At 55.4% G+C, this 16338-nt stretch overlaps 9 protein-coding genes across 9 annotated transcripts in view; 4 read left to right on the forward strand and 5 right to left on the reverse strand.

Annotated features, from left to right (window-relative positions):
* The window catches only part of tim21, a 1360-nt gene extending 1086 nt beyond the window's left edge, over positions 1-274 (forward strand). Inside the window, exon 5 of the mRNA XM_025671097.1 lies at positions 37-274. Coding sequence (XP_025532465.1) covers positions 37-122 — 86 coding nt within the window. The 3' untranslated portion in view covers positions 123-274. The remainder of the gene's footprint in view (positions 1-36) is intronic.
* Positions 275-437: 163 nt separating this feature from the next.
* BO86DRAFT_406255 (mandelate racemase/muconate lactonizing enzyme family protein) lies at positions 438-2151 on the reverse strand. Its single transcript, XM_025674157.1, has 4 exons — positions 2035-2151; positions 1839-1943; positions 1172-1777; positions 438-1090 (listed from the first exon to the last, which is right to left on the reverse strand). Exons 1-4 carry the CDS (start codon positions 2077-2079, stop codon positions 488-490), a joined length of 1359 nt encoding a protein of 452 aa, XP_025532466.1. The 5' UTR covers positions 2080-2151; the 3' UTR covers positions 438-487.
* Positions 2152-2447: 296 nt separating this feature from the next.
* BO86DRAFT_353074 (uncharacterized protein) lies at positions 2448-5306 on the reverse strand. The gene is made up of 5 exons (XM_025669509.1): positions 5114-5306; positions 4991-5053; positions 4336-4934; positions 2767-4281; positions 2448-2711 (listed from the first exon to the last, which is right to left on the reverse strand). Exons 1-5 carry the CDS (start codon positions 5130-5132, stop codon positions 2619-2621), a joined length of 2289 nt encoding a protein of 762 aa, XP_025532467.1. The 5' UTR covers positions 5133-5306; the 3' UTR covers positions 2448-2618.
* Positions 5307-5534: 228 nt separating this feature from the next.
* BO86DRAFT_385413 (uncharacterized protein) lies at positions 5535-6147 on the reverse strand. The gene has a single exon (XM_025671098.1). The coding sequence runs from the start codon at positions 5865-5867 to the stop codon at positions 5649-5651; it is 219 nt and encodes a 72-aa protein (XP_025532468.1). The 5' UTR covers positions 5868-6147; the 3' UTR covers positions 5535-5648.
* A 60-nt stretch (positions 6148-6207) lies between these two features.
* On the forward strand, positions 6208-8363 carry BO86DRAFT_353077 (glucose-6-phosphate isomerase). Its single transcript, XM_025669510.1, has 3 exons — positions 6208-6404; positions 6512-7022; positions 7083-8363. The coding sequence occupies exons 2-3, from the start codon at positions 6523-6525 to the stop codon at positions 8242-8244; spliced, it is 1662 nt and encodes a 553-aa protein (XP_025532469.1). The 5' UTR covers positions 6208-6404; positions 6512-6522; the 3' UTR covers positions 8245-8363.
* Positions 8364-8665: 302 nt separating this feature from the next.
* On the forward strand, positions 8666-10318 carry BO86DRAFT_406258 (uncharacterized protein). The gene is made up of 3 exons (XM_025674158.1): positions 8666-8933; positions 9003-9018; positions 9131-10318. The coding sequence occupies exons 1-3, from the start codon at positions 8764-8766 to the stop codon at positions 10160-10162; spliced, it is 1218 nt and encodes a 405-aa protein (XP_025532470.1). The 5' UTR covers positions 8666-8763; the 3' UTR covers positions 10163-10318.
* Positions 10319-10386: 68 nt separating this feature from the next.
* On the reverse strand, positions 10387-11490 carry BO86DRAFT_385416 (mitochondrial 37S ribosomal protein bS21m). Its single transcript, XM_025671099.1, has one exon. It carries the CDS (start codon positions 11361-11363, stop codon positions 10644-10646), a length of 720 nt encoding a protein of 239 aa, XP_025532471.1. The 5' UTR covers positions 11364-11490; the 3' UTR covers positions 10387-10643.
* Positions 11491-11620: 130 nt separating this feature from the next.
* On the forward strand, positions 11621-12302 carry BO86DRAFT_329650 (phosphatase YCH1). The gene is made up of 2 exons (XM_025668688.1): positions 11621-11860; positions 11924-12302. Exons 1-2 carry the CDS (start codon positions 11746-11748, stop codon positions 12232-12234), a joined length of 426 nt encoding a protein of 141 aa, XP_025532472.1. The 5' UTR covers positions 11621-11745; the 3' UTR covers positions 12235-12302.
* A 186-nt stretch (positions 12303-12488) lies between these two features.
* On the reverse strand, positions 12489-16092 carry BO86DRAFT_445079 (DUF185-domain-containing protein). The gene is made up of 8 exons (XM_025676418.1): positions 15882-16092; positions 15670-15812; positions 15191-15592; positions 14832-15141; positions 14215-14369; positions 13834-14103; positions 13510-13714; positions 12489-13419 (listed from the first exon to the last, which is right to left on the reverse strand). The coding sequence occupies exons 1-8, from the start codon at positions 15928-15930 to the stop codon at positions 12509-12511; spliced, it is 2445 nt and encodes an 814-aa protein (XP_025532473.1). The 5' UTR covers positions 15931-16092; the 3' UTR covers positions 12489-12508.
* Between the last annotated feature and the right edge of the window lie 246 nt (positions 16093-16338).

A 16338-nucleotide genomic window follows, 5' to 3' on the forward strand; every position in this document is an offset into this window, starting at 1 on the left:
GTAAAAATGAATAGGTGGACCAACTGACGTTATTAGGCCACTCCCGAGTCGTTCTAGAGCAGGCACGCGAAAAGCCTGGAGTCGGAAAGGCGCTCAAGATCTTTGGCATTCAATGGCGATGAGTTGCTGCATGCTTATTGCTATTAGGGAGTGTGGATGGTATGGTCCATCTGCAACTCTATCTGTGAGCCTGGACATGGTGAAGATTTACAAGGGACATCTACAGCCTCTCGCCGTTTTTTAGTACTATCACGATTGTAAAACAGACCTATATACCCAAGAAGAAGAAAGGTTACCTCTACCGCACACTCGCCGATCCAGACACAGCATGCGCAGCTGAAATATCTGCTCTATTCTCACTCGGTAACTCTACTTACGCCGTGCTTGGTATCGGATAATAAATGACCAAGAACAAGAAAACATTTCTCATTTCGCTTCAGCGATCTATATACAAAAATCATTCGTAACATGTCATACCCACCACAACCTATACAATCCGGGGACCCTCAAGAATGGTCTTGGCTTCCTCCGTCCGCCACCAACTCTTGCCCTCCTCACCGGGGAAAGCGAACGCATCCATACTCTCGGGCTTCATCTCGACACTGTATCCAGGCTCCAAGGGAGTGACGTAGTATCCATCCTTGACACTGGAGGGGTGCACGAAGTGCTCGTGCAAGTGGTCCACATACTCCAAGACACTCTTCTTACCACTGACCACCACGTAGTCGATAGTGCTCAGATGCTGGGTGTACTCGGGCAGACCGACACCGCCGGAGTGGGGGACAATGGGGACGCCGAACTTGCGGGCCAGCAGCAAGATGGCCAGGACCTCGTTGACACCGCCGACACGGCAGGCGTCGGCCTGGAGGACGGTCAGCGCTCCCGCCTGCAGGAGCTGCTTGAAGACGACGCGGTTCTGGCACATCTCGCCCGTGGCCACGCCGATGGGGCCGTGGGGGGTGTTCTCGAGGGCCTTCTTGATGGCGGCGTGGCCGAGGATGTCGTCTGGGGAGGTGGGCTCTTCGATGAACCAGGGCTTGAACTCGGCGAGCTGCTGCATCCACTCGATAGCCTCGGGGACGGACCAGACCTGATTGGACCCCGTGGGATTAGTTACTCGAGCCTCCTGTCTGTCATGCAAAGGATGACACTACGCAAAGGCAACACATACCTGGTTGGCGTCCACCATCAAGATGTTTCCCTTGTCGTAACCGATCGCCTCACGGGCAATCGCCAACCGCCTGCGGTCCTCCTCGACGTTCGCGCCGACCTTCAACTTGAAGTGCTTGTAGCCCTGGGCCACACTGTCCTTGAGCAGCGCCTTGAGCTTGTCCTCGGAGTAGCCCAACCAACCGGCACTGGTCGTGTAGGCCGGCACGGCCTGGCTCTGCTCGGCCTCCTTGATACGCTCCTGCTTGCCGCCCTCGACCTCCTTGAGGAGCGCTATGGCCTCCTCGGGGGTGATTGCGTCGGTGATGTAGCGGAAGTCAATGCAGCGGACGAACTCCTCGGGAGTCATGTCCGCGACGATGCGCCAGACGGGCTTCTGGAGGGTCTTGGCCCACAGATCCCAGAGCGCATTGACCACCGCACCCAGGGCCAGGTGGATGACACCCTTCTCGGGGCCGATCCAGCGCAGCTGGCTGTCGGACACCAGGTACCGCCAGGTCTTGCCCCAGTCAGCAGTGAGCTCGTCGAGGTCCTTGCCAACGACGAGAGGGGCAAGGAGCTCAATGGCAGAGGCGACGATCTCGTTACCGCGGCCGATCGTGAAGGTCTATCTTTAGCATTAGTCTCGGAGGCTTGTCTTGGTTCGGCTAGGTGACGAATTGGCTTACCATGCCATGTCCAGCGTATTCGGAATCGGTGTAGATGATACAGTAGGCGGCGGAGTAGTCACCGGCGGCATTCATAGCATCGGAACCGGTCTTGTCGAGGGAGGTCTGTCAGGGAACGTAATGTGGATTAGCAGGATGCGGCGGGGAAAAGAGTAGTAAACAGAGAGGGGTAAACATGTCCGAAGGTCTGCCATACCGGAAACCTCACGTCCCGCGTGGTGAAACTGGTGATCTTGACCATCTTGTCTGATTGAGGCGGGGTCAATTGGAATTATTCTAGGTCTGTGAATTGCAAAAGAAACCCCCGTCGAGGGGACGCTGGATGATTATATAGCGGGGGAGGGGACTGGCCCTTCCCCCATTTCCCCTCCACGTCGTGTGGGGAAACCCCGCCCGATTGGCGGAGGAATTGTGGCTGGCCGTGGGATGGGTTTCTCCGCCACTCACAGCTCTTCTTGAGTTAATCAACTTCAATCCAGGCCTGACAGTGAGTGATTTTTTCTTCTGGAGGCCCGCGTGACTGTCAGTGGATATTCTGGCGTGGGGGAAGAGTAAGGCTAGGGCTAAGATGAGCTTGATGTGTTACGAGGGAAGCAGGAATCTGCTGCAGCATGATATATTTTACAAAGTAGGTTGGAACAGCTGCGGGAATGCAATGCAATGCAACACGCCCTTGCGCAAGAAGTAGTTTTAGCACGAGTACACGACAGTCCAGTTCATTTGGTTCATTTTGTGACTCATGATAGTCCTGGACCCAAAGAAAACAATGAAATCTTTCCTCTACCCGGAAAGACCTCTCTTCTCGCTCTCCGAGAAGAAGATAATCATCCGCCATAGCTTCCGGACCAACACCTCTGCCTCTTCGTCGAGAGCCTAGTGGTACCCAGTTAGATACGAATAAACAACGGACCTCAGATAGATAACTTACCTCCTCCAGCTGTTCCACTAGCTCTTGAGGTTTTCCATGCTTTCGAACATGTTCCTCGACCACTTCCACCAACATCTGTTCCTGCACGCCCAGGTATTCCACAATCTTCTTTTCCACAAAAGGCTTGAGCTGCTCGGTGACGACACTCTCGTCCACAAACTCCCACTTGACATCCCAGTTCCAGAGCCCCTCCTTGTCCGTGGGGATCTCCGCAGCCAGTTGTCGGGCGACTTGTGCGCGTTCCTCGTCGGACAGGCCAGCCGCTTCGGCAGCACTGTCGAACTTGATGGGGATAAGAGGTCGTCTGGCGGTGGCCTGTGGCTCCTCTTCGTCTTCCAGCAAGCCCTCGACCTCCGCAATAGTGCGGCGGGAGGTGGCAGCTTGAGCCTTCTGCGCGGCTGCGCCGAGAGAAAGCTTGAAACGCTGGGGTTCGCGGGGAGCCTGGGTGCGTGACTCCAGCTCTTCGGCCTGCCGAGCGAGGAAGTCGTCTGCCATGCCGCGGGCCTGCTCCCGTTGCTGCACGGACCGGGCCCGTTCTCTTTCCTCCGCCGCCCGATCCGCTTCATCCATGCTGACCTCACGGGCTCGGAATGCCGCCCGGCTGCGGAGCCATGCACCCCGATCGGCATAATAATCCTCCATTTTGCGGTTGGCCTCGACATCATCATTCCATTCCCGATACCGCTTGTCCATCTCATCGCGCACCTCCTGTACCTTGGCTGCCTCTTCCTTGTCTCGCTTCTTCTCGCGTTCCAATGCAGCAGTTCTGCTGCGCTCACGGTTCAGCCAGCGGCGTTCCTGGTCGAGGAACTGCTTCTCACGCTCGGACTCCTTCTTTTCTTGACGACGGCGCTCGAGTTCCTCGTCGCTAGCATCCGAGTCTTCGTCTTCCCGGTCGATGTAGACGGTTGTTGCCCCATTGATGTTACCTCCGTTGACGAAAGAAACCCCCTTCTGGTAGTCCTTAGGGACTTGAACTCCGAATGCCTTTGGCCCGGAAGGCACACCGCGGTCGCGAGGGCCCAAGGGAACTCCATTGGCGCCAGCAGCAGGCCCACTAGGGGCAGAAAGAGGAGGTGAGGCCAGTCGATTGATGCGTGATCCGGAATTGCGTGCCCGCTCCATAGACTCGATCTCTTCCTCCCGCTTCAACCGCTCGATATCCCGGCGATTGCTACGCTCACGGAAGGCAGCAATTTCCTTAGCGACCGTTTCTCTCATCTCAGGAGGGATATCGGAAAGCTCATCCTCCACTGTGATCGGAATAGTGACGACTTCCGCGGATGTTCCATCGTTCTGTCCCTCGGAATCCTTCATAGCGGTGTCGCCTTCACGATCGATGGCCGATGCATCTTCCTTCTGTGTGGGTGCAATGGGGTGACACAGATCCGACAAGACGGCCGCAAGGGCGCTGCGTGCAGCACCTATCCGCGCCTCACGTTCGGCTGGGTCCTGCTCTCCCTTGCCGGACTCGTATTGCTCCAGGTATTTCAACGAGCTCTCATCGACAACCACCTTTAGATAGACACAGTCAGTAAAGTTAGACATCTTTAGTAGCAGGCAACGTACCAGTAAAGTGCTCTTTTCGACTTCGTGCTCTTCCTTGTCATCGCCCTCCCGCGGTGACTGTCTCTTCACAGGGACTTGCACATCCTTTAGCACTTCCACAGCAGTGCTAAGACTTTCCGGGTCCTCGTACTCTGCAAAGCCGAATTTGCATGGCTTCTCATCCGCATCGGTGGCGCGAATCCAGCGCCGAAGGTTTCCCGCCGAGCGCAAAATTCTCTCCACGCCTTCGTCCCCAGCCACGCCTTCCGTAATGCCGCCCACAAAGATGGTCCGGACGATCTCCTCTCGCGTCGGAGGTTGAAGTTGCATCATCGCATCGCGAACGTTCTGACGCTGAGACTCTAGGTTGGAAGAGCCCAAGCCGGCCCGTCGGCCGGGAGCGTCTCCCCCGCGCTCCTTGCTGGTATCCGGTGTAGCTGATTTGGACGGGCCTGAGGTTCCGAGACGAATGACTGGGGCAGAGAAATTGATATTGGGCATGTTGGGGGGAGGTTGGAAGTTGGCTGGGAAGCCGGCTGGTCGACCAGGCTGCTGCGCGTTGGCTTGCTGCATTCCCGGCGGAGGAGTCGTCCCAGGTGCGACCATACCTGGTGGAGGAGCTAACGAAGTCATTATGTGATGCGACCGTGATCTAAAGAACTGATAATGGCCTTACCCATGCCCGGAGGTGCTCCAGGGTAGCTCCCGAAATCTGGTGGTCGGCCATAAAGGCCAGGGGCTTTGCGAGATCAGTATGTGCGTCAAAGAGAACGAGGGAAAGAGCAGGTCAAGGACATACGTTGGTAAGGATTGTACATTGCAGCGTGTTCGCAGCTTCCGTTGCGGTAGCTGCAAAAGATTTAAGACGCGAGATACGTAGCCAATAACAGGACTGAATTATGTATTGACCAGAGACAGATTGCTTGAAACAAACCCAAGAGCAATACAACTGTCGCCGAGTGCGGTTCAAAGGTCGAATGAGAAATAGGGAGATTTGGTGGATGGAGAAGATGGAGGACTTGCGGCGGATTTGATCGAGGCTCGATCAGTAGGGTGGCCTGTGCGTGGCCCTTGTTGGAAGCCTGACAGTTCAGGCCCATAATTAATGCCTCAGGTGTCAACCCCGCTCATGCAGAAGCATTGATCGTCACTATCGTCGCTACGCAGGCAATGGTGCTGATTATTGATAGCATGCTCATTGAATTGCTTGACTGAGCTCTAACTATTATCCTCTACTTGCAGACTTTCTACAAGCAAATAAAGCTCCAATAACCACGCTTCGAGCAAAACTTTACTTTCTACAACTGAGCCTTCGCATATGTTAGTAAAGTGACTTAGGCTGTCCTATCTGTTGCGAGTGGACCATGTTGACTTCGCAATTGATATGTGAACTGGTCGTCGATGTCTTGAAGCCTCAATTCCCATTGAGGTCTGTCAATTGACCGTGGCTGAACATGGGTATAGCAACATCTCTCAATGTGACTGAGAAAGGAAGCATTTCCCGGGGTGTGACCAGCATTTAGAGGATTTCCCAGAAGCTTCAATTCGCGCATGAAACCTTCGGAGGACCCTCAACTTCTGACCACCATTGATCGGACAACATTCCTCCGGAAGTGCCTCAGGAGAATTGGCGTGAAAGGCTCGTATCCAGACGGTAGCCGGTCACTCCTTCGAGATTAATATCCGAGACCTTCGGGAGCATCGTTCTAGAAGCACAGCGATGACAAACATATCCATAGAACCGGCCAGCTGACGGTATATCGCAAACCATTCGTCCACGGCAATGGAAATATCGGATAAATCGAAGCGTCACAGCCGGCAGGGCGGCAGGTGCGCTGGTGAGAAACGGTGGTGGGGAGGGGGGGGGAGGAAGGAGGGGAGTTTCCTGCTTGACCGGGAGTGCCCCACGGCAGCCCCTCTCTGGACGGAGGGCAACACGCCGGTTACGACATCTTCGCTCCTTCTCTGTTGTCATCCTGTCCGCGCTTCCCGCTGTCTATCTTCTCTCTCTCTCTCCTTTTGCTTCTTCAGCTTCTGTCCTTCCCTTCACTTCCTTCACTAAATCCCCGTCTCCCATCTTCACTACTCAGGTATGCATCAGCTCTTGACCCCCTCATTCCTTCGTGAGCTAGCTGTAGCCCTTTCTACTCTCCATACACTGCTTTGAGCCCCGCACTGACGTTCACATTGGCTGTAGCTCTCATCACCATGCCTAGCTTCTCTCAAGCCACCGAGCTTTCCGCCTGGAAGGAGCTCCAGGACCACCACAACACCGTGGGTCGGAACATTGTCCTGAAGGAATGCTTCCAGAAGGATCCCCAGCGCTTCGAGAAGTTCAGCCGTACCTTCAACAACACCGTTGACAACACCGAGATCCTCTTCGATTTCTCCAAGAACTTCCTTACTGAAGAGACCCTGGCTCTCCTGGTCAAGCTGGCCAAGGAAGCCAACATTGAGGAGCTCCGTGATGCCATGTTCAAGGGTGACCACATCAACTTCACTGAGGACCGTGCTGTCTACCACGCCGCCCTGCGCAATGTCTCCAATGAGCCCATGCAGGTGGATGGCAAGAGCGTTGTTGAGGACACCAATGCTGTCCTTGAGCACATGAAGGAGTTCTCCGAGCAGGTCCGTAGCGGTGAGTGGAAGGGTTACACTGGCAAGAAGATCAACACCATCATCAACATTGGTATCGGTGGTTCAGATCTGTAAGTAGGATCTGTTTTCTCGATTAGCGCGTTAGACACAATACTAACTGCGGAATCCAGTGGTCCCGTCATGGTGACCGAGGCCCTGAAGCCATATGGTGCTGCTGACTTGAAGCTGCACTTCGTCTCTAACATTGACGGAACCCACATTGCTGAGGCCATCAAGGACTCCGACCCCGAGACCACCCTGTTCCTGATTGCCTCCAAGACTTTCACCACGGCCGAGACCACCACCAACGCCAACACCGCAAAGAAGTGGTTCCTCGAGACCGCTAAGGAGGATTCTCACATTGCCAAGCACTTTGTTGCCCTTTCCACCAACGAGGCCGAAGTCACCAAGTTCGGTATTGACAAGAAGAACATGTTTGGTTTCGAATCGTGGGTTGGCGGCCGCTACTCCGTCTGGAGTGCCATCGGTTTGTCTGTTGCCATTTACATCGGTTTCGACAACTTCCACCAGTTCTTGGCTGGTGCCCACGCCATGGACAAGCACTTCCGCGAGACTCCCCTGGAGCAGAACATCCCCGCTATCGGTGGTCTGTTGAGCGTGTGGTACAGTGATTTCTTCGGTGCCCAAACCCACCTGGTTGCTCCCTTCGACCAGTACCTACACCGCTTCCCTGCCTACCTGCAGCAGCTTTCTATGGAGAGCAACGGTAAGGCGATCACCCGCACGGGCGAGTACGTCAAGTACACCACTGGCCCTATCCTATTCGGTGAGCCGGCCACCAACGCACAGCACAGCTTCTTCCAGCTGCTGCACCAGGGCACTAAGCTCATTCCCTCGGACTTCATCATGGCTGCCGAGTCGCACAACCCAGTCGAGAATGGTAAGCACCAGCGCATGCTTGCGTCCAACTTCCTTGCGCAGTCCGAGGCTCTCATGGTCGGTAAGACCCCTGAGGAGGTCAAGACTGAGGGTGCCCCCGAGAACCTGGTGCCTCACAAGACCTTCTTGGGCAACCGCCCCACCACCTCGATCTTGGCCCAGAAGATCACCCCCTCTACTTTGGGTGCTTTGATCACCTACTACGAGCACGTCACCTTCACCGAAGGTGCCATCTGGAACATCAACTCGTTCGACCAGTGGGGTGTCGAGTTGGGCAAGGTTCTGGCCAAGAAGATTCAGCAGGAGCTGGAGACTGACGGCGCCGGTGCTGGCCACGATGCCTCGACCAGCGGCCTGCTCCTTGCTTTCAAGAAGAAGGCCAACCTGGCATAAGGGAATCAATCGGATGCTGTGGGATGCATATGCTTGGAGGACAAAAACAAGTTGTACAAGACAAGTTGTACATGTTCATGAAGCCATGAGTGACTTTATAATTTAATACCTTTTCATTCAAATGAGTATAGTAGGTGCGGGTACAGTGCACAACGTAGGGATCTCGTTTCTCTTGCATATGTGTATAGACAGAAGTGCAGAAGTGCAGAAGTGCAGAAGTGCAGAAGTGCAATGCTCTAGATTGGCATTGTTGAAACAGCAATCGCAGTAATACAGATGGGTGAGGCATCCCATAGAGTATAAAAAAAACAGCAGATGTAGTGACTGTATGAGTGAGATGTGGTGGATGACGGCGGATTAACCAAGGTTTAGTTTCCTTGCGGCGGCGGCCCCCATAACCGTGGACCACAGCCAACACTCTGTTTGTCTTGCTGTTCTTTCTCCGTCCTCGCTCCTCATCGCTAGCAGCGAGCCCAGACGCCTTGTCGGCGTGCGCAAGAATAATATTCTTCAGCAACAATGCCATCCCACTCCAGGGGCAGCACCGCCCACACTCTCTGGCAGTATGGCCTTCTATTCTCCGTCTTTCTCCAGACCTCCGCGGCGGGGGGCAGCGATTCCCCGTCCAGCGGTAGAAACGGGTACAATTATGGACAAGCCATCCCAGTGACCTGTCTCAACCGGACCATGTGAGTAATTCCACTGGCAATCTCGCTCGAAACAGAAAAGCAAACATACTAATCACATTGTTCTTGAAGCGACTCGGGCGAGCATGTAAATTACCACCACCACCATTACCCACTCCCCCCTCTTCCTTAATACATCGCCGCCATTACCTTGGACAGCGTCGAAAACAGCTTACTGACGCCCAAACTCTCTCATCCAGATAACCGACAATCAAGGACACCTACAATACATCCCCTTCCCAACATGCAACGAGACCGCCCTCCCGCTCGCCCTCCACTACGGCGTCTCCGAGACCGTCAACTGCACCATCGCCTCGCTCCCGGATGAGCTCTACCACCTTCTCGAATACTACGTCCACTCGGACGTGCCCATGACCTGTCGCGTGCCCACCGCTCCCTTGGCCCAGCATCTCCTCAACACGCCCGAGACCGCGGACGACGGCCAAGCCGCGGGGAGCCACGAGCTCGAGATCGACACCGACGGCCCGTCGTACACGCCCATCACGTTCGCGCTCCAGGGCACGCTCCAGCGGAGCCACCTGCACATCTGGACGGACATGAACCTCCTGGCGCACAATATCGCGGCGGACTTGAAGGACATGAAACACAAGGCAAAGAAGGGTAAGGGCAAGGCGCCGGCCGCGGGCTACCTCGTTGCGGGCACGGCGTACTCGGTCCCGGAGTTCGATGTCATCGTTCAACGACAGATGCAGAAGAAACATACCAGCGACGAGGAACAGGCGGCATCCGCGGCCGTGGCGGAGGCGGCCAAGGATCCCTGGACCGCGGGCCATGGTACGAAAGTCATCCGCGGGGAGCCGTTGACGTTCTCGTTTCACGTCAGTTGGGTCGAAGGCGGGAGGGGCATTGGATGGCCCTCTTCGGGGCTGGGGTCGTCTGGTACGCTGGGAGGAGGAGACGGGGGCGAAGGCGCGGGCTTCTTCTCCAGACTGGTGTTCTTTGTGATGGCTGCTGGGGTGGGGGCGGTTGTGGCTCTGTATTGGGAGAGGAATGGGGGCTCTTTTGGGATGAGGCGGCGGAGGGGTGAAGGGATCCTCGGGGTGAGTTCGTCGTCCAGAGGAAAGGTGGGTAATGGGGCTGTGGGGATCACGTATGGGAATGGCGGCAAGATGAATGGTTATGGTGGTTATTCTTCGGCTGGGGCTGGCAATGGGACCGCCGGGGCTGGGTACGGGTATGGAGGGTATACCGGTAGTGGGAAGAGGGACTGAACTGACTTGATCGGATCTTTTTGTCTGCATTTGGAAACGTCTGCATTGTATATGGGGGTTATGCACAATCACGGGGGATGCAAGCTAGCTAGCTGTATTGCACGGCATGGACTGGACATAGACTACAGATACCGATAGATGGAAAGCTAGATAGATAGACCTTTTTTTGTGATACCTCTATTGTTGGACACAATTCGATTCAAAAACAAATGAAATATAGCAAGAAAAAAAAAAAAAACAAACCATAGCATATGAAACAATCTCCGAATTTAGTATACAGAGCAAGGAACACCCTCTTTTCCCCCTCCCGCAACAAATCTCTATAGTGATCGTTGCTTCAATACCTCCCTATCTCTCAAAAAATCAAAACCCTTTCTTTCCTCCCTAAACCCCATGACCGCATCTCGTTATATACACCCCCGGGAACCCCCGTCCACTACCCGCCTCCTATCCCCACGAAACACCGAGAACATAGAAAACCTTACCAACCCTGGGCTCTCATCTTCTGCACCCGGTGCAGGGTGTCCTGGAACGAGAACTTGAACAGCTTCCTCCACCGAGCACTCCGCTTGTTCTTGCGCACCTGTCCCTTGCGGACGTGGAACTTCTGCTCCTTCACTATTCTCTTCAATTTGTGCTGAGCGAGGCGGGAGGCCAGCATGCGCAACGCGGCCGACAGATCGTTGCCGCGGTCGGGCTCGACGAAGATCTGCCGGCCGAGGGCAGGCCCCAGCTTCAGGTTGACCTTCGGCGCCAGGCGCAGGTTCTCCTGCGTCGAGAGGCCGGCGAGCGAGCCCGTGGCGGCGGAGGAGGAGGAGGACGACTCGTCCGACAGCGCGTTGCGGCCGCCCAGTCGGAGCTTGTTGAAGAGCTCATCGATGCTCGCGTCGGCGTCGGCGGTGGCGTTGACGGCGGTGGGTCGGGGCGATGACGGGGCGCCGCCGAAGGCTCCTTGCGGTTTTGTGAGGTTTGAGAAGGCGGATGGTGAGCGCTTGGGGAAGGCGGATGTGGATGTGGACGATGGCGTAGAGGGTGAGGCGGGCGGAGATGAGGACGAAGAGGAAGAGGAGGAGGAAGAGGAGGAGTTGGAGCGGATCGCTGGGAGGAACTGTCTGGCGAATTGCTTCGTATACAGAAGGGATGTCGTCGTCGTCGGCCGGGCAGTCGAGCGAAGACACTGCGATAGCGTACGCATCTCCATGGCTGGGCTCTGATGGTCGTGCGATTGGCACGAATGAAAACCGATGTCAAAGGGGTTTCCGCTGTGAGAGCAAGGACTCACGCTCCAATTGAGGTAGGAGGGGTGGTTATCGGAGGCAAGATCGCGGAGAAGGGAGTCTTAATAGCAACTCGGCCTATCCGTTGGAATTTCCCGCTCGGAAATCTTCGTGTCACGTGAGCTGCGGCATACTTCGAACAATTGACTTGAGTTCCTAAGGGACTCTACAGGCTACATCACTCTTACCCCTCGTTTAGATTGGCGCTGGGAGCAACAGAGTCAGGAAAAGGCTAGACTTGCTCGTTTTATTTGTTTCTAACTCAACGGAGCCCACCTCAAAAACCACCGCGCAGATATAAAAAAAATGTCCTCCATCACAATCGCAACTCTTCCCCGCATGAGCCGCGATGCTCTCTCGGCCCTCCTCCTCTCGGCCACTACCCCGAGCAATCTGGCCATCGTAGATGTCCGTGATTCTGGTACATTCCTCCCTCATACGATTACTTACCTAAACCGCATAGCACTTACACGAATGATCTCAGACCACGTCGGCGGGCACATCTTTTCTTCCACCTGGGTCCCTAGCTCCACGCTGGACGTGCGCATGCCCGAACTCGTCCGCACGCTGAAAGACAAGGAGCAGGTTGTGTTCCACTGTGCGCTCAGCCAGCAGCGCGGCCCCTCGGCGGCTCTCCGCTATGCCCGGGAGAGAGAGCGTGTGCTCGGCGCCGAAGAAAGCCACAAGCAGAAGGTTTTTGTCCTGGAAGGCGGCTTCGTGCAGTGGCAGGAGAAGTACGGCAAGGACACCCGCTTGACCCAAGCATATGTGGAAGATATTTGGCGGGAGTACTAAAGGGTTTGTTTCCTTGTCTCTTTTTCTGGGGATGAAGTGGTGATTTCTTTTATACATATACCCTTGTGGCTTCGTTGTTTTAAATTATTTTGGGGGGGGGGGGGGCGCTGAGGGCCATGAGCTTTTATAGAAACCAGAGCGATCTACGGAGACACTCGGTCTGGAATGACAATACTCTACGAGATCGAAAAGCGTTGAGGTTCAACCAACCGTAGTGCAGTGTACGGTGGCGAGTAATATACACTTTTTTTTTTATCTTCTACTATACACTGGCTTATGCCATGATATTTCCCCCGAACCCAACTGGACGGCGCTTACCATTATTTTCCGGAACGATGGCCATGACCTTGTAGATCTTGCCCATCTCACCGCCGCCTTTCTCAACCAGTCTCTTCCAGCCAGTCTCTAACGTCTTCCGCTTCGACTCATCCGTCACGCCCTTGAGCAGCTGCTGCATCCGCTCCGCGATCCCCATGGCATGCAAGAAATCACCCTGCTCAACCGGTCCATGAACCTCAACGCCTTCGCTGGCCTCGATGGCCGCCTCAGCCAACGCAGTGAAATCCACGTCGGCACTTACATCCACCTGTCCCGGCGCCGAAAGTGCCGGCACAGTCTGATGGTGCTGGATTCCACGGAGCGAGTTGATGGGCACCGTAGCAAGAGTGCCATAATCCATGATCAGCGCTGCGCCGGAAGGCACACGCTTCGCCGCAGCCGGCGTCTCCCCATCAGTAGCAGCAGCAGCAGCCGGAGCCTTCTTCGTGGCCGTGCGAGGCGGTTCTGACGCCCCGCCAATCCGCCTTGCAAAGTCAGACGCATAGATTCGACTCTCAGGACTGACTTCGATCGTAGAGCCCGGCTGAGACTTCAGAGCGCGATACCGTTCCGAGATTTCAGGGATGACCAAGGACGACGGCGTGGACGCCTTGGCCAGCGTCAACTTGAACTCCGGTTCTCCCTCGATGTTCTCCTCCACAGCCTTGGGGTTGAGCGTCACCAACAGCTCGCGCCATTGCGGCACGTTCGCGGCCTTCAATGGTTTCCGGAGCTTCGCAGGTCCCGTGGGCGTCATGACCTCGTCCTTCGGCTCGTTCTCCGGTGCCGGGGGCACGGACTCAAAGGCATGGATGGGTAACGCGTCGAAGAATTCGTGTGCGAATATGAAGGGCGTTTTACTCTCCTCTGCAGCACGCAAACCCCAGATGGGATATCGAATCAGTACGGCACACGGACCCAGAATAGAAAGGAGGCAGGGGACTAATGCATTCTCACCATGCGGCAGCAGCCGAATATCCTCCACCCAGATAACCGGCACGTCAAAGTACTTGCACACACTCCGGTGGCCAATATCCGTTTCCTCCATCGCCGCATCATCGCCGCAGAGCAACTGCTTCTGGACCTCTCTCAACGTCGAACTCGCCTCAACCAGATATATCGCCTCGATGCTCGACGCAAAGCTTTTGAAATTGCGAAACGTCTGTTGGATGAACATTACCGCCACCAATCGTTAGCGAACTAGTCCCATCACTCCATACACACCCCCCGCAGCACCTACTCGGCACCATATAAGGTGGAAGGATGTGTAGGGAAACTCACCCTCAGCATATCGTCCATCAACGTCCCCTTCCCCGGCCCAACCTCCATGAGCTGCACCCCGCTCCTTGTCCGTCCCTGCGCGATCCACTCGGTAATCGTCCAGATCCCGACCAGTTCGCCGAACACCTGCGAGATTTCCGGCGAGGTCACGAAGTCGCCTTTCTTGCCGAAGACCTCGCCTTCGCCCGCGGGCCGGGTGGTGTAATAACCTCCTTCTGGGGAGGTGAGGACTTGGCGCATGAACGCCGCGATGGGGATGGGGCCCGTAACCTATGTTTTTTTGGGACAGGTGCGTTAGTTCTATCGGTAGTGTTTCAGGGTGCGGACTGGGTGCGAGCAGGGAAGAAGGAAAGATAGCTGTATTGGAGCAGAGAACGCTACCTTCATGGCATTAGCCAGGGTCTGGGCGAGAGGGGTCGACCATTGGCGGTTGTTGTCGAACGAGGATTGACATCTTCGTGCGGACAGGACGAGGGTCTGCGTCTGCGTTGCGCGGTTTCTGAGCGCGCGGAGATGCGTCAGGGCACGCCCGGTTGCTGGATGCATCTTGCGCGCACCGTCCTACGCTATGGATGGGTGCGAGGAGTGCGTTCGGTTGCGGGATGAGGGTCAATGGTTTTGATCGTAGGACCCCAGGCAGGTTTCCATTAGCGTTGATTCGAGGGATGAGCAAGTAATAGAGCTATGCTGCTGAGATAGACATGACGCCTTCTCCAACTTCTCCGCAAAACTTCCGCGGCACGTGATTCTGTCCTGGGCCTTATCGATTATCAACGCTTTCCGGATATAGGCATGAGCTTGGTTTGGATTAAATGAGATTTAGTTTACATGTTCCTGTTCTACCCGTAAATTCTACTCAATTTCCCCGATGTATACATTTTTCCCTGAAGTTAGGTGGCGTAGATCGATTTCGCTACCGCTAGTGACGGCTTAGCGATGATAGCGCCTGCCCTGCGGTTGTTGGCTCTGCTGTGGCGCGTCCATCATCATCTGGTCACTGTAGAGACCTGCCTCTTGCGTGTCCTGGTTCAAGGCTCCGCCGTTTCGGGGCCCATTCCGATAGCCCCTGTTATTCCATCTGCGGTTGTTGCCCCGCGGTCTGTGTGGTTCGACTGCTTGGTTCTGCTCGGTGAACCCGTAGTTCCCGTCTTGAATCGTCGTGTCACCGGAACGGTGCGAGCGGCGGTCTCGATCCGCTTGCTCCCGGAGGTTGTTGAAGGGGCTCTGTGGGCTCTGGTAGTTGGTGGCACCGTGGTCGGCTCCCAGGCTGACGGGTTTCAGGCGCATCGAGATGATTCGGCCATCAGCCTGGCCATTTATTAGTGTCAGGCTGAGAATAAACGCGAATATAACTGACCCTCTGGTTGTGAAAGTTGGCGATCGCGCTGTCTGCGCCCTGTCTCTCTGCAAAGGTGATTTCGGCCGACACTGCGGGGTGCTGCGTGATCACCCAGCAGCTGAGGACTGGGCCGGCCACGGGCTCAAGAGCTGCTTGAATATCGGCTGCGGTGGTGCCCGGTGCAAAGTTGCTGCCGACTACCACGGAAGGTCCTGAGCCAGCACCCTTGATGGTCATCCCCACCTTATTGCCTCGTACGGTTGCTTGTCCGCTATCGGGAAGGAGTGCAGAAAGCAGGCGCTGCTCGTCGGGACGGCGCTGCTTTGCGCCAGGTCGATCGGTCTGACGCGCCTTGGGGCGGGCCTGGTGAATGACGGGCTTGGGGTTTATTCTAGGATTCGCAGGCGAAGACGTCGGGCGCTGGAATAAATCGGTGAATAATTAGTATTTTTGTTCAACCAGAGAAGCCGGCGCGATACCGTTGGGTTGATATTTACCTTCGCTACCCCGATGCGACTGGCGAGGCTACCTGGCTTCGCATCCTGTGTCTTCTTTGCGCCCTTTGCGGCGCCCCCATTTGTTTGTCGGTTCTTACCGAGTAGCTGGTTGGCAAGGTTTTCGTTCTGCTTTCTTTTGCGATCTTGAAGCAGATCTTAGCTCGAGTGTCTAGGCTGGTGAATTGATTGCACTGAACGATGAAAAAGCTTACCAGCTTGAATGATCGCATTGAAGTCAGCGGCAGCCTTTCCGGCAGCCATGATGGAAGGTAGTAAGACCGATCGAGCGTCCGAACGACCAAGGAAATGCTCGAGTATTTGACTCGAGACGAGCGTATGAGAGATGTGCCGGGTATTAGAGGCCCTAACGGAGAAACAAGTTGACGGAGGTGGTTCGATAAAACGGTTGAGGGAGAGTTGTAGGTCGAGCTGAATCAAAGCGCGGCGGAAAGCATTGAATGCTCGGATTGGAAGTTGGAGCTCCGGCGCGGGTTCCGCTTCCCGGCATTTCTATTTCTATCTCTATTTCTATTTCTATTTCTACTAGGTATTTACATACACTTGGAGTATCCAGGTTGACACTTTCCCCTACCCCGATGAACTCCTATGAAATCGCTGTCATGAGCTTCGGGCTCAGGATGTCTTATCACAGTCCCATCCTTGCGAGCC

The sequence above is a fragment of the Aspergillus japonicus genome (assembly GCF_003184785.1).
Source record: "Aspergillus japonicus CBS 114.51 unplaced genomic scaffold BO86scaffold_3, whole genome shotgun sequence".
Taxonomy (NCBI): Eukaryota; Fungi; Ascomycota; class Eurotiomycetes; order Eurotiales; family Aspergillaceae; genus Aspergillus; species Aspergillus japonicus.